The 14,827-nt window shown below is 36.6% G+C and overlaps 1 protein-coding gene across 5 annotated transcripts; it reads right to left on the bottom strand.

The window, feature by feature from the left end:
* Window positions 1–8,993: 8,993 nt before the first annotated feature.
* On the bottom strand, window positions 8,994–13,904 carry LOC110802913 (uncharacterized). Of its 5 annotated transcripts, none has more exons than XM_056831809.1 (6): window positions 13,439–13,904; window positions 13,162–13,188; window positions 12,065–12,135; window positions 11,817–11,915; window positions 9,937–10,146; window positions 8,994–9,810 (listed from the first exon to the last, which is right to left on the bottom strand). In XM_056831809.1, exons 4-6 carry the CDS (start codon window positions 11,828–11,830, stop codon window positions 9,528–9,530), a joined length of 507 nt encoding a protein of 168 aa, XP_056687787.1. In that variant the 5' UTR covers window positions 11,831–11,915; window positions 12,065–12,135; window positions 13,162–13,188; window positions 13,439–13,904; the 3' UTR covers window positions 8,994–9,527. The 5 variants fall into 5 exon arrangements, 3 of the variants coding, with proteins under 3 accessions (XP_056687787.1, XP_056687785.1, XP_056687784.1); XM_056831807.1 differs by having other exon boundaries at window positions 13,134–13,188; XM_056831806.1 differs by lacking the exon at window positions 13,162–13,188.
* Window positions 13,905–14,827: the final 923 nt, after the last annotated feature.

Here is a 14,827-nt window from a genome sequence, read left to right on the forward strand (position 1 = left end):
TGTTGGTGGGGCCGGCTGGTGGTTGGGTTGGGCGACCACCGGTAGTGGTGGTTGAACCATGAAAGCGGCGTTTTGGCCGCTATTGTCATTGGAACGTCTTTCTTCTTCCGCAAGTAGGCGATTTCGAGCGTTCTCAAAGGAAGGGAGTGGATCTGTTTGCTAGATCATGGTGGCTACAGTGTCAAAATCAGTGTTAACAAGACCTGCAACAAGACGTAAGACTAATTTTTGTTCCGTCACCGGTTGATCAACATTAGCCAACTGATCTGCCAAAACTTTCAGGTGAGTAGAATAAAAGTTAACGTCGGAAAAATTATTTAGATGCAAGGTAGTAAATTGATTTTCAAGATACACAGCTCGCGTATTTTTATTATCCTGAAAAATATCCTTGAGTTTATTCCATAGTTGTTGGGCCGAATCACCGTGACATAATATTGTTTGCAACAAATCAATAGAGATTGTTCCATAAATCCATTGTTTCACGATCGAATCTAAGCTCTTCCACAAAACGTCAGATATGTCTGTAGGTTTAGGAGTATTTGGATCTATGTGATCTAGAACATTAAACGCGTGAGCATGACATTCAAAAAGTTCAACCCAATTGGAATATTGTACCTTTTCGCGATCAAGGATCAGAGGGATCGCGTTTTTGATGTTGTTGACTCCCAACGCAGGGTGAAAGTCCGAGGAGGTTGCAGGTGGAGGAACTTCACCATCCTTAGTCACTGGGACGATGGGGTGCTACGGTAGTGCTTGTAACGACGTAAAGCTCACACTAAGAGAAAGGAGTATGGTAGCACCACTATTATTATTGCTGCAGTAACACTTATTATTTCGATCAAGTAATGGGAATTTATTTGTGATGGTGGAAACGTGTATGAAAAGAATTTGTGTTTGATTGGTAGATACCAAATTTAGGCGGAAGGTGTATGAGCATATATGAACAGGTTATCCAAGATCGAAAAAGAAAGGAAAAAAAGTTTGTGGAAGCTAAAACTATAACCTAAGCTGTGATACCATGTTAGATTATGAGAAACTCCTTGAGTTGGAGTGTATTCCATTGATCGAATATATAGGGATTACAATATAAGTCATAATACAATTAGGAACACTAATATGACTAGAAGTCTGATATACATCAAATATCCTAAGAGATTAAATCCTATTAGATTTCTATCTCTATCAGATTGGTTAGTGTTGGGGTTCATTCTCACGCCCCTATCCCACGAAGACTAATCCTAGTTGGACGCCTTTTGAGGGTGAACTAGTATTCGGTCCCGGGTGATCCCTCAGATTATTATGTGTATAACAATTAATTATTACTACCTCCGTTTCAAAAAGATCTTTACAGTTACTATTTGCACGGACTCCAATGCAATATTTAACTATTAATATATCCAACTTCGTATGTGAAAAAATTATAAAAATTTGATATTCTGAAAATACATACCAAGACCAATCTAACAAGATCTTACATATAACGTTTTGATGTATATAATGGTGAGAATTTACGGTCAAAGTTTTTATAATTTGGGCACATTTTCCAAAGCGTAAAGAACTTTCTAAAACGGAGGTAGTATATTCTTTAGTAAAATTATGTTTGATTTTTTTTTTCAGAAGATAATTATTTAATATTATATTAATAATAATTTTGCAAAGATAACATGCAAAAAGTTATAGCTCAATTGGATAAAGCTCTTGTGTTTGAAACTGGAGGTTGTAGGTTCGAATCTTATGCAAACCATATTTCTTAGTTTTAAATTAAAGTGTATTGACGGCATAGACTTATGAATTGAGGGGAGAGCGACATGTGGCATGTAAATGTTTGTAGAAACGCCTTTTAATATATAGTATAGATTTGCTAAGGGAATTTAGGATTTTCACTTGTTCAAATGGGTTAAAGTAGGGAGTTGCCGATGAAGTTTATGGGAAAATCATAAACCTTTATATGGAATTCGAATTTGACGTTTAGGGACAAATCCATTAGAGATATATCTACATCAAGACTCCTACCAAATTTCAAGAGAACATGACTACAAAATGGTTATGAACCAAAGATGAATACAAGGTCAAGGTTACAGATCGATATTGTATCAATCCTCCCACTTTCGGTCTCTACTTCATTCGTGTAATAAGTGGGTAATGCAACAACTTAACCTACCAAACAATTATCAGGTCTTAGACATTAAAGAAATATGTTGGTTTATTTAACACAAAAGACTAATTAATGGTGATCACTTTAATGTAGAATTAAATTAAAAAACCTAAAATACAAATTAAAACTTATCTTATTTAGTCGCGATTTGCATTTAACAAGTCTTGTTTAGCAATAATGAGGGTGATTATGCACAACAAGGATGATGCAAACATGATAAAATGATGACAAGTATATAACTAATTATTTACTTCCTACAAAATAAATGGTTAGTACCCAATAATTACAAGGAACAAAACAGGTGTTAAGAATAATATACATGACTTGCATATTTAATTGTAACTATGCTACAAAACAAACAAGTTAGAAATGAACATTTAATTAATTATATGCAAATCATGGATAATTAATTACATTTTCCTATAAAATTAAATGAAACATAAACAAAATATTAATTATACATATACACGAATAATTAATTACAAAGCGGAAAAACAATATGGAATAAGAGAAGCGCAAGAGAAACGTATTAAGTAGAACTCTCACGCCAAGTCAGGAGTAGTGTGCCAGAACCTAGCGCACAACGCCAGATGTTGGCACGCCGTGCCTGGATCCAACGGTCCCCGATGCGATCAAGCAGTCCAGGCGTGCACACTATGATCCTTGCGGGCAGTGCTTGCTCCTATTGCTCGCCTGCAAAACAAATGTTAGTCGAGAAAAAAACAAGATTAAACACGCAATTAATTGTACAAATTGCATAATTACATTATTTAATCGTACCTACAAAAGATAAAGAAAATAATTAGCGTTTATTACAGAGAAACAGAAGCATTTATCCACGAGACAGACGAAAGCGCAAACACCCAACACATGGCGCCAAACCATCGGTGTGCACCTGTACCAGGGGCTCCGCGCTGGAAGTTGGCGCAACCCGGCCCCCTGGTTCCAGGGGGATGCACATGCTTCCTGCGTGAAACACTTAATTATCTAATACGAACCCAGTCTTGAATAATTCACAACAAAAGTAGGTAAATAATACAGATAAACGCACATTTCGTGTACTAATTAACTTTAAAAAAAAAAAAAGTTAATTGCAATAAATAAATATTAACACACGGTGCATCAAATTCCAATAAGAAATAATGTTAGTAATAAATAAGGTACGTATTTTTTACCTACATCATTAACACACAAATTAAGCGATTTCAAGCATAATATTATACAAAATTGAAATGTATGAAATGAAAATAAACGAAATGAATTTATTTATTAGGCTCCTTAGATTTTTTTACTGAGTTTATTTAGGGTATTGGGAAGTACAAGCCTTAATTTATAGGTCGCAAATCACGCAAGGTACGAGTTTTGATTAACTTAATGAATGAAGATTATCGAAACATTTATCATGATAAACGCATGAAAGTGAAATGATTGTTAGAGAGAAAAATGATAAGTTTTATGTCACGAATAAATGAGAAAATGTCGTATTTAATGGAATTAATTATAACTTTATGTAAAGGAAAACTGTATAATTAGGGTTAGAAATGTGACCAGCTGCCAAAACTTGCGCATTGCGCAAGGTCCAATGCATCGCATCAGGTCCAGCTTGGTGCGATGGAATCCAGCGCGTTGCACCGGTCCTTGTGCAGTGCGCAAGAAAGATTTTGAGAATAATTAACAACGACGGATTAATTAGGTCATATCGCATGCGTCCACACTCATTTTCTTGACTTTGGTGTTGGAAAGCTACAGATTCCTTCTTTCTAATCCAATTGAAATCACTGGATTATCATTTGTAGAATTCAAGATATGACTCAAATAGTGAACCATATACGGTTGTAGAAAACGCTTTGGTTTTAGAAAACGACTCACAACTCTTTTACAAATCGGAATTGAGCTTATGGATGGAAATTTTGTTTGAAGGCGCTATCCAACCATGAAAGATTCATTGACTAATTAAGAGGTTATGGATGGAATGAGCTCGATTTTGGATATACCGGGCTTATCCGAAGTTTGATTGAGACAACTTTATAGCTTAGTAGTTGAACTAGGCCCAATGGATGTTTTATGAAAAATGAAAGATAATTGTATGTCCAATTAGCTAATGCGGGCCCACATATTCGGGTTCAAACCTTCTAAACATACCAATCAAATTCAATCATATGACACTTTTGGGGAGACATTTTTTAGGTGTCTACAAAAGACTAACAAGGTTATCAATTCAACCACCAACACTTCCATATTGGGGAAACCCAATCGTATATCTGGAAGATTTTTATACAAAGAATTAGCCATGTTTTTTTTAAGGGGAAGAATTATCCATAGTTCGCATGATTTTTACAAAACTAAAATTATTCTTTTGTTCATACTTACTGGAATCAGGTGGTCCTTATACCTGATCAGATTGTCAGGCTAGTGAAATTTGATGTTTGTTGGAGAATGGGTTCATTAAGAGCCGTATGCTCAACCTCTTTCCTATTGTAGCAAGCACATTATAACATCTAGGGGATGGACAAAAAATAAAGTTTTGTGCTTCCGAATTATAACAATAATGTCGTCCTTTGAACTCTGTGAGTAGGAGTTCATTATTTTACAATTCATTCAACGGGCTTCAGGCCCATCCCTTCCGATGTTTCCAAAACTAGTTTTCTACATAGGCCTTTCGTTAACGGATCCGCAATGTTCATTTCAGACTTTACATAGTCTAGTGATATCACCCCACTTGACAACAATTCTTTGATGGCCTTGTGCCTCAAACGAATGTGCCTTTTCTTCCCATTGTAGGCATGGTTGTTTGCCACAGCAATAGCCGCTTGCGAATCACAATGAAGTGCAACTGAAGGAGCTGGCTTCCCCCACAGCGGAATATCTGCAAGCACATTTCTCAACCATTCTGCCTCATGACCTGCCAATTCAAGAGCAATAAACTCAGATTCCATAGTAGACATAGCAGTACAAGATTGTTTACAAGATTTCCAAGACACAGCTCCACCCCCTAGGGTGAAAACATAACCACTGGTAGAGTTAATTTCATCATTGCCAGAAACCCAGTTAGCATCACAATAGCCTTCCAAAACTCCTGGAAACTTGGAGTAGTGCAAACTCCAATCCATGGTACCCTTAAGGTACCTGAGCAATCTCTTCAAAGCAACCCAATGTTCATGACTTGGGTTATGAGTATACCTGCTTAATCTACTCACAGAATAAGCAATGTCAGGTCTAGTGTAGTTCATCAGAAACATAACACTACCAATAATCTTAGCATATTCAGATTGGCTAACAGGATCACCATTATTTTTCCTTAAGTGGATGCTTGGATCATAGGGAGTCCTAACTGGATCGACGTCAAAAGAGTTAAATTTTTTAAGTAACTTTTCAACATAGTGAGCTTGGCTAAGACAAATGCCATTTGGAGTTCTCTTGATTTTCACTCCTAAAATCACATCTGCCTCACCCATATCTTTCATTTCAAACTTAGAACTTAGAAAACTTTTTGTCTCATTTACTCGATCCAAATTAGTCCCATAAATTAACATATCATCCACATAAAGACAAATAATCACACAACCATCAGAATCATGCTTAGAGTAAACACAAGAATCACCTTCATTTACATGGAACCCATTACCTGTCATAGTCTTGTCAAATTTGTCATGCCATTGCTTTGGAGCTTGCTTAAGCCCATACAAGGACTTGACTAATTTACAAACCTTATTCTCTTGACCAGGAACAACAAACCCTTCCGGTTGAACCATGTAAATTTCCTCATCCAAATCACCATTTAAAAATGCAGTTTTAACATCCATTTGATGCACAACAAGATCATGAATGCAAGCAAGAGCAATCAAAGTTCTACTAGTAGCAATTTTAGTGACAGGAGAATAAGTATCAAAATAATCAATACCATGCCTTTGGGTGAATCCCCTTACCACAATTCTAGCCTTATACTTGTCAATGGATCCAGTGGATTTCAATTTTTTCCTAAAGATCCATTTACAAGTAATGGGCTTGCAACCCCTAGGCAGATCAACCAACTCCCAAGTATTGTTACTTAGGATTGACTGAAGTTCACTATCTATTGCCTCTTTCCAAAACACTGCATCAACAGATTTCATAGCCTCTTCATAGGTCCTAGGATCATCTTCCAAAATAAAGACATAAACAAAGTCATCATCAATCAAGTAAGGTTCAGTTAAGAAAGCAGTAATAAAATCATCACCATAACTGGTTTCCTTTCTTGCCCTCTTGCTCCTCCTTGGCTCCAATTCAGAATTCACATCAGAGGTGGGAGGAGCAACAACAGGCATACTAGAAGAAGTTCTAGAAGAAGGCACATCATTGATACAAGATATTTTCAAAGGAAATACTGTTTCAAAAAACTCGGCATCTCTTGCCTCAATGATGTTACCACCTGCATAAGAATTGTTAGCACCTTTAACAAGAAAACGATATGCAGCACTTTGGTAAGCATAACCAATAAAAATACAATCAACCGTTTTAGGACCAATCTTGTCCCTTTTGAAGCTGGGTATAGCCACCTTTGCTAGACACCCCCACACTTTCAAATAACTTAGGTTAGGTGCACGACCCTTCCATATTTCGTATGGAGTCTTGTCTAGCTTCTTGTGAGGTACCCTGTTTAAAACATGACAAGCAGATAATATAGCTTCCCCCCACATGTTATCAGAAAACCCAGAACTAATAAGCATAGAATTCATCATGTTCTTCAATGTTCTGTTCTTCCTTTCAGCAATCCCGTTCTGCTCGGGTGTGTAGGGAGCCGTTGTCTCATGAATGATCCCATTCTGCTCACAAAATGCCTTAAGAGTGTTAGGGTCATATTCACCACCCCTATCACTCCTAAGTCTCTTGATCTTCCTATCAAGTTGGTTCTCCACTTCGGCCTTGTATTTGAGGAACATTTCCTCAGCCTCATCTTTTGACCTGAGAAGATAAACCATGGTGAATCTTGAGCAGTCATCAACAAAAGTAATATAATACCTTTTACCACCCCTGCTCTCATAATTTTTAAAATCCCCCAAGTCACTATGAACAAGCTCTAGTACTTTAGTTTGTCTATCTATTGATTTAAATGGCTTCTTTGCAAACTTGGCCTCAACACATACTTCACATTTTGCAAAATCAGTTTTAGAAAAACTGGGGATCAAGTTAAGTTGTTTAAGCCTTTTAATTGAAGCAATGTTAAGATGACCCAACCTTGCATGCCATAAATCAATAGACTCGGCAATATAAACAGAAGAAGTACTAGCATTCTTATTCATAATTTCAAGTTTGACATCAAGAGTAAATAAACCCCCATTACAGAAACCCTTTCCCACAAACTCCCCATTATGAGTAATAACAAGCCTATCAGAATCAAATGAAAGCTTCAATCCAGCCTTAATTAGCAAGCTACCAGAAATCAGGTTCCTACGCATTTCTGGAACATGCAACACATTGGTAAGAGTAATAAGTTTTCCAGAGGTAAGAGTGAGAACGATCTTCCCTTTGCCTTGAACAGTTGCAGAAGCTGAATTACCCATGAAGACATTTTCACCATCAGTTTTTTCGTAGGTAGTGAACATGTCTTTGTTGGTGCAGATATGTCTCGTTGCTCCAGTATCAACGATCCATTCAGCAACATTACCTGTCAAGTTAGCTTCTGAAACAACAGCAACAAAATGGTTAGGATTAGAAACTTCATTAGCTTCAGCAAGGTTGGCTTGGTTCTGATCCGACTTCTTCTTGGATCTGCAATCTACAGACTTGTGACCAGTTTTCCCACATTCAAAACACTTGCCCTTGAACTTATACTTCATTGGTTTCCCTTGAGGCTTGAAAGGACTTCCCTTAAACTTTTCAGAATATGCATGAGGCTTAGGTTCTACAAGGTTAGCCTTAGCAGACCCGGAAAACACAGATTGACCCTTATCCTTAATACGATTTTCCTCCTCAATTTTCAGGTGACCTACAAGCTCCTCTAAGGTAAGGTCCTTTTTCTTATGCATTAACTGATTACGAAAATCTTTCCAAGAGGGTGGGAGTTTCTCAATTAAAACTATAGCAAGGGTAATATCACAAATACTCAAACCCTCGGCAGCCATAGCAATGCAAATATTTTCATAAGCATGAATCTGATCAATAATTGGTTTATCATCTTGGACTTGAAAAGCTAACCACTTACTGACACAATAACGCTTAGTACCAGCATCATCAGTTCCATATTTCTTTTCTAATGCATCCCAAATATCCCTAGCATGATTAAACCCCGTATAGATATCAAGCAAAGTATTCGACATATGATGCAGCAACATGCCCTTACATGTCCTATCATCTTTAGCAAATTTCAACTCAAAAGCATGCAATTCAGTTTCATCATCAGGTTCGACAACATCATCAAGCACATAAGCAATCTCAATTTGTTCTAAATAGAATCGCATCCTAACAGCCCAACGTTTATAATTCTTGCCATCAAGAGGTTCTAACTTAGACATATCAGGAATCATGAATTTGGAAGTCAAAGCCATAATAATCGTCTTTTAGATTGTTGTGATTAAAGCGAAAATTAGAACAAACTTATCTGATTCGATGAACTGAACGAAGAACAATTGTTGCGTCGTGGACACCCACTGTCCTAAAAGACGCTACCTCCCGGTGCAGTAGAACAGAATGCGGTCGCCCTCCAGGATTAGCGCAACTCCGACGTTGTGTGCACTCACAAAGCCGGATGGAGTCAGAACGTATGCCCAAAACCGAGAGCAATTTTTGTGTGAGAGTAAGAATGTGTTTTCGTATTTTGTGTGTATGATTTTTCTGTGAGAAGGGAACTGAAACTCTGAAGGGAACAGGGTTGACCCACAAAACCCACCCCACGCCCGCGAACCGCAGTACCAAGAGCCAAGAGCCAAGTACCAAGTACCAAGTACCAAGTACCAAGGCCCAAGGCCCAAGGCCCACGGCCCACGGCCCAAGGCCCACGGCCCACGCCCGGCCCGGCGCGCGCGCGCGTGTGTGTGATGTGTCCACCCATACCATTCTCACACTTTCTTAAACAAGAGTTACACTCATTCCCCAATTAATAAACAAGAGGAATATGAAGAGTTTTTCCAATGTGGGACTCTTGAATTTTCACTCACCCTTTTTTTCCTTTGTGTTTCCCAATGAGAATTTCCAACAGTTTATTCTTTCTTTTTTCTTTTAGTTGGTCTTGCTTAGGTTGTTGTTTGTAGTTGTTGGTTTGTTGGGTGTTGTCCCATTTTCTTTGTACTGCTCTCCCTTTGGTATTAACTAGTTGTTGGACCACGCGCTAGCGCGCGCGGTCCCCCAAGATATGAAAATCAAATATCATAACAAAATTAGCAAACAAGCAGAGCGATTAGGGGAGAAAACCCCGAGAAAAGGAGTTGAGCGGAAAAAAAAAATCAATTACACAAAAATTCCCCAAAACCACCACCCTTATGTAGATCACAAGAGCTACTACAATGGTTGCATATCTCACACCGCCTCTCGCCCACCTCTTTATATCCTCTTTAAACCTCACTGCATAAGTCGAGTTAAAAGGCGATAATCTCTCGTCTTTATGGCTGTTGGTTGAGATCTCCATGAAAGAAGACTCGCCATTGATCTTCGTCCTAGTGCTGGTTAACCTAACATATGGACTACAAAGACATGAGCAGTGTTAGACAAGCCAGAAGAAAACTAAACAAATGAATGCAAAGAGTAAAAGTCACAAACTTACGAAATTGTTTAAAACAATAAAGAATGCAGAACAGATCCAACAATACCTGATGTACAATTCCCAATATACTTTATGGTTGACAACAAACAAGCAGTGACAACCACTACCCCCATGCAGCAACACCACACCTGAAACACTACCAACAACAGCCAAACAGAGCAGAACAGCTGCGCAACAGTCAATCACTGGAAGCATACCACCTTTGACTGACTGCAACAATCCTTCCAGCTGCAAAACAAACATCCTCATGCAGAAACTGTGCAGCCACCAGAAACCAACAATAATCTGTAAAATACCTATATCACCCATAATGTCGCACCTGAAAACATAGTAGAGCTAGCCTGACAAGAACCATAATAAAAACAGGCCAATCAGACTCAAAAAAATTCAGGAACCTAGCTCAGCAGAACAGGCAACCCACCACCGCAACCAAACGACACAACGAGCCAAATCTTAAGTAACTTATCCTATCCTGAACCACATAAGTTTCCCCTAAGATGACACAAATCTAGTAATCTACTTGCGCTATTTTTATTTTCAACCATTAGGGAACTTATATTCTCATGCAATAACACATTTGAAATCAGGGCAAAAACTATAAAAAATCACCAGACACTATGACCCAAGTATAGATGTATTTGTATCTAGGGCGTAAGACACCAGAGCCCCTGATTAAGACATAAATAGGCAGAAACTGTCAAACAAAATAAACATTGATCAATTTATATATGTATTTGTAAACTAAACATATCTGGATATAAGTGAACCAAGATCTCGCTTATAAACTTATCCCCCCCAGCCACCAGGTTAATTGACAAACGGTGAATTAATTGAAGATAAAGAAACTTAAAAGCTTTTTCCAGCAAGACCATAGACGTATATGAATATAAACCTCATCAAATTCCTTTGCAAGTTATCAAACATGTGTTTCATTCTATCTGAATATTCAACTAACACTGACTTTCTTCTTTCATCTAATGAAGTGACCAACGTAGGTCTCAAATAGTTTTCCAAGGGTATAAGAGTGGTCCCACGATCATCCACATGACAGCATCTGATGCAAAATAAAACTATGTATCAAATCAAGATTACGGTGGATAACCGCAAAGACAAATATTTTTTTACTAACAAAACAAAGGTCATGCACCACAGATAGCAAGAGTTAAAAAGAGATAGACATTAGGGCTTAGAGATTAGACCTTTAGCCGGTAAGCAATACTCTTACTCTTTACCCCTCAGTCTGACATTCCCCCCCGTCTTTACTTTCTTTTTCCTTCCTTCTCTCACCCTTATTTCTCTCTCTTTGCTTTCTCTTGCTCCTTCACTCACGTTTCTATGGTTTCACATTTTAGAGGACGAATATGCTTACTTGCTTGTGTTATTGCTCTTTTTAAAAGAATAACGATTTTAAAAGTGCTATTTGTGTCTCTGCATTTCCCTCTCTCTCTCTCTCTCTCTCTCTCTCTCTCTCTCTCTCTCTCCCACATCCTTTCCTTTTTCAATTTTTTGCGTTTTATAATTACTGCAGTCATATTTAGTATAGAAGGTTGAACATTAGTAAATGGGGGGTAATGAATAAGAGTAAATGAATCCAAAGACTTGGAGATAGTAGAGAGAGTGTGAGATACGGGGCTGATGATATGAAATTGAAGCAATTACATTGGTTTTAAGTGATAAAGGAATAAAGGCACATAGCATAATGGCATGCACAAAAGCGCCGAACCATGATTTTGTAATTTACCCATAATATTGTTGCATTGTTTCAACTTTAAATGGAGATATAATGACAACCAAGGATGATTTTATGCCCATTAAAAATAGATATTTATAGTTGATATATGGAGTATAACAAACATATGTAGAACATACAAAAAAGGCAGAAAGCTATCAAATTTATAATATACAGAAAATATCTAGAACGCTAACCTTGTTAGGCACATGGAGAATTTTGAAGCGTCTAGCCTCTTGAACTTAATCTAAGAAGTTGAGTAAAAAGGTACGCCATCAGAGGACGACAATGATAACCTAAGAAAATAAAACAGTAACTACACAATCATTATTGCACCGTGAAACGGTAAACCATACAGGAATCTGTGCACCAGAAAAATCCACGCAGAACAAAAACTAAGATGCAATGAAGCTAACAAAAGTACGGGAATGATCAAATGACGTACAGAGTTACAGGTACTGTTGTCCTAGTAATGTGTGTCAGCAAAAGTGAACTTTAGCCACATTCAACAAGTGCCTGCATTGTCAAAATATAAATAAGATTAACAAGCTTAAATCAAAACTCCAGAAAAGCAATTGTACACTTCAAAGTATCCTCTTTGAAAACCTACAGTCTCAAACATCCGTTCAAAGCATGTGAAGTTGTCCCAAGAGTTGCGTTGTTTGTTCTTAAAAACAGTATATCTAGAAATTGTTAGAAACACTACTATGCTTTTTTAAGCTCCAAAATAAGTATTGTAGACCATTTCCCCTAAATTTTCACCCTTGTCTTTCTTACTAATCCTAGCTCTCCTATCCCCTCCCCTCCACCAGAACCACCACATATTTTCTCCTTTTCACATCTTCATCTCTCTTGTCATCAAATCCTCAACATCCCTTCTATAACCTCCCATTTTGTTCCTAATCCTTATCTGCCACCCTCTCACAAGTCAAATTGTCAATTATCTAGTTCATAGAATCATAGATTCCCTTAAACTTCACAAAATCCTATCAAATTTCGCTCTTTTCTACCACAATGGTGTGCTATTCGACATTAACGTTGAGTCAGCCATAACCTGGTCGTAATTTGTTACTCACATATCAAACATAAGCACACATTAATTTCTTAAAGCTAATTCGACCCTAATTTTCTTATTATTCAAATTTTACTTCTTTGTCAGAAAGTTAAACACAACAATAATTTTTCGAAGGAAAACATTGGAAAATCTAAAAGAAACCCAAATCTGAATCAGACCCAAATATATCCAAAGTGAAGTCTATAATCAGGGGAACATAATGTGGTTAATTCTAGTAATCCTAAGCTAAAAATTCAAAGAAATTTGAAGAATATTCAAATATTCACAAATACCCATATAAAAATAATAATCAAAATCAACAAAATTAGACAATTTCAAACAAACAAATAGAGGTGTTTCATTAAAATAAACAATAAAAAAATGCCGACAATGCATAGAAAACCCAGATCACAAAAATAATCCCCAAAATCGGTAAAAATAAGAGAGATAAAGTAATTACTGGCACCAACAATATTTGAACAATCTACCGTTTTTTGGGAGCAATAATGGCCACCCTGTTCGGCCATCGACAACTCTCCGTTAAATCCTCCACAGTACCCATTTAAGCAAATAATTGATGGTGTTAGTGCGTAGTATTGGGAAAAGTATCAACAAAAAACGAAAATCCAATAAAATAAAAAAAGAAGAACGGTAAACATATTAACAATTGAAAAAAAAATTAAACATTTAATAAATCAACAAATCTGCGAAAAATTAAATCAAATACAATCAGATGATTATAAAAGATGAACAAGAACAAATTACCCAAAGAAATCGATCAGATGACCAGATGTTTCGCATGTCCCAGCAATGAGAGATACATAAAGAGATTTCGCGATTGAGAAACTGAAGTTCTGATGGAGAGTGATGAGAAGAAAAGATATGGTGGTCCTAGTGGAGAAAGGGGCGGACGACGGAGGATGGAGGAGAGAGGAGAAGGGGCAGATCCGCATATGAGGGATAGGTTGAAAGAGAAAGTGAAAATTGGAGGAAATGGAAAGAATAAGGTAAATAAGGGGGGTCACGTGGAGGAGAAGGAAGCACATGGGGCAATGAATCAGGAAATAAAGAAGGGAATTTTTTTTTTTGAAATATGCAAGAACCAAGGTTTGAACCTTGGTTGATTGAGCAAGTAGGATAGAGCCATCAAAGGGAAGCAATTTGGAAATTTTTTCTTATAAATAGTGAAAATCACCTATATGTGACTCAAAACACTATGCTTAAGCATAGTGTTTCAAGTTCATACATTTTAAAGGTTTGGGATACAATGCTCATATTTTACCCAAAAGAAAATAAAAATATATTATTTTATTATAGGAAGCGGTCGAATACTGATTTTTATTGATTAAAAAATATTTTTAGTTGTACAAACCGACCTTTATTTTATTACAACTTACTTTACTAATTCATGTACTAGTGTTTTACTGACTAAACTGATAAAACTCATTTATACTTATTACTTTAGTAATACTGGTTTTTACTAATTGGATGTAATTTTAGTGTTCTTAAGATCGATTAAAACTTATTTTTACAGAATATTTCTAATTGACTATGCCATGTCTTGTCTTTTCTTAGTCTCTTATTAACTTGTGTGGACAAGCCTCTCACGTGGAAAAATTATTTTACGGATATTTCATTTAGGTTTCTCGCTGTGATGTTTTCCTTTTTATGTTTTGAGAGTATACACATTTTAATGTATATAAACCCTAAAGTTTCATTTTAGGAAAACTAAGAGCTCTCTACTAGGCATGAATAGCTGCCATGTTTATATTTACGATGCAAAACTCCAAGGTTTAGAGAGAAAAGTGCAATGAAAATATGTGAAGCTTGAATTTTGGATATTCTGGCGATCAAGGAAAAGAAGATTTGGAAACTTTTATACTATTCCCGATAAGCTTCTTTACTCTCTCTTCTTTTATTGTTTTATTTTGTATTTATTTTTTGTTTAGTCTCTTCTATTTGATTTTCTTATCTTGATACTTCTCCTCTGTTTCACAATGATATGCCAGTTTCTATTTTTTACGTTTGTCAATGCACATTCATATCATTTTTATCTCTAGTTATGCATTAGTAAAAATTATAAAATGTTGCTATTGCTTAAGGTACTCTTTCTGAATTGATAATGTCTAATTTTATAGCCTAAGTACTCTTCTC

This window comes from Spinacia oleracea, chromosome 6, assembly GCF_020520425.1.
Source record: "Spinacia oleracea cultivar Varoflay chromosome 6, BTI_SOV_V1, whole genome shotgun sequence".
Lineage (NCBI taxonomy): Eukaryota > Viridiplantae > Streptophyta > Magnoliopsida > Caryophyllales > Amaranthaceae > Spinacia > Spinacia oleracea.

Bases quoted from the DNA above. Each gene is read 5' to 3' on its own strand.
- LOC110802913 (XM_056831806.1), bottom strand. The intron at 9,811-9,936 runs GTATTGTTGGAT...ATGTCTTTGTAG, and splicing joins TATTGGGAATTGTACATCAG to TCCATATGTTAGGTTAACCA.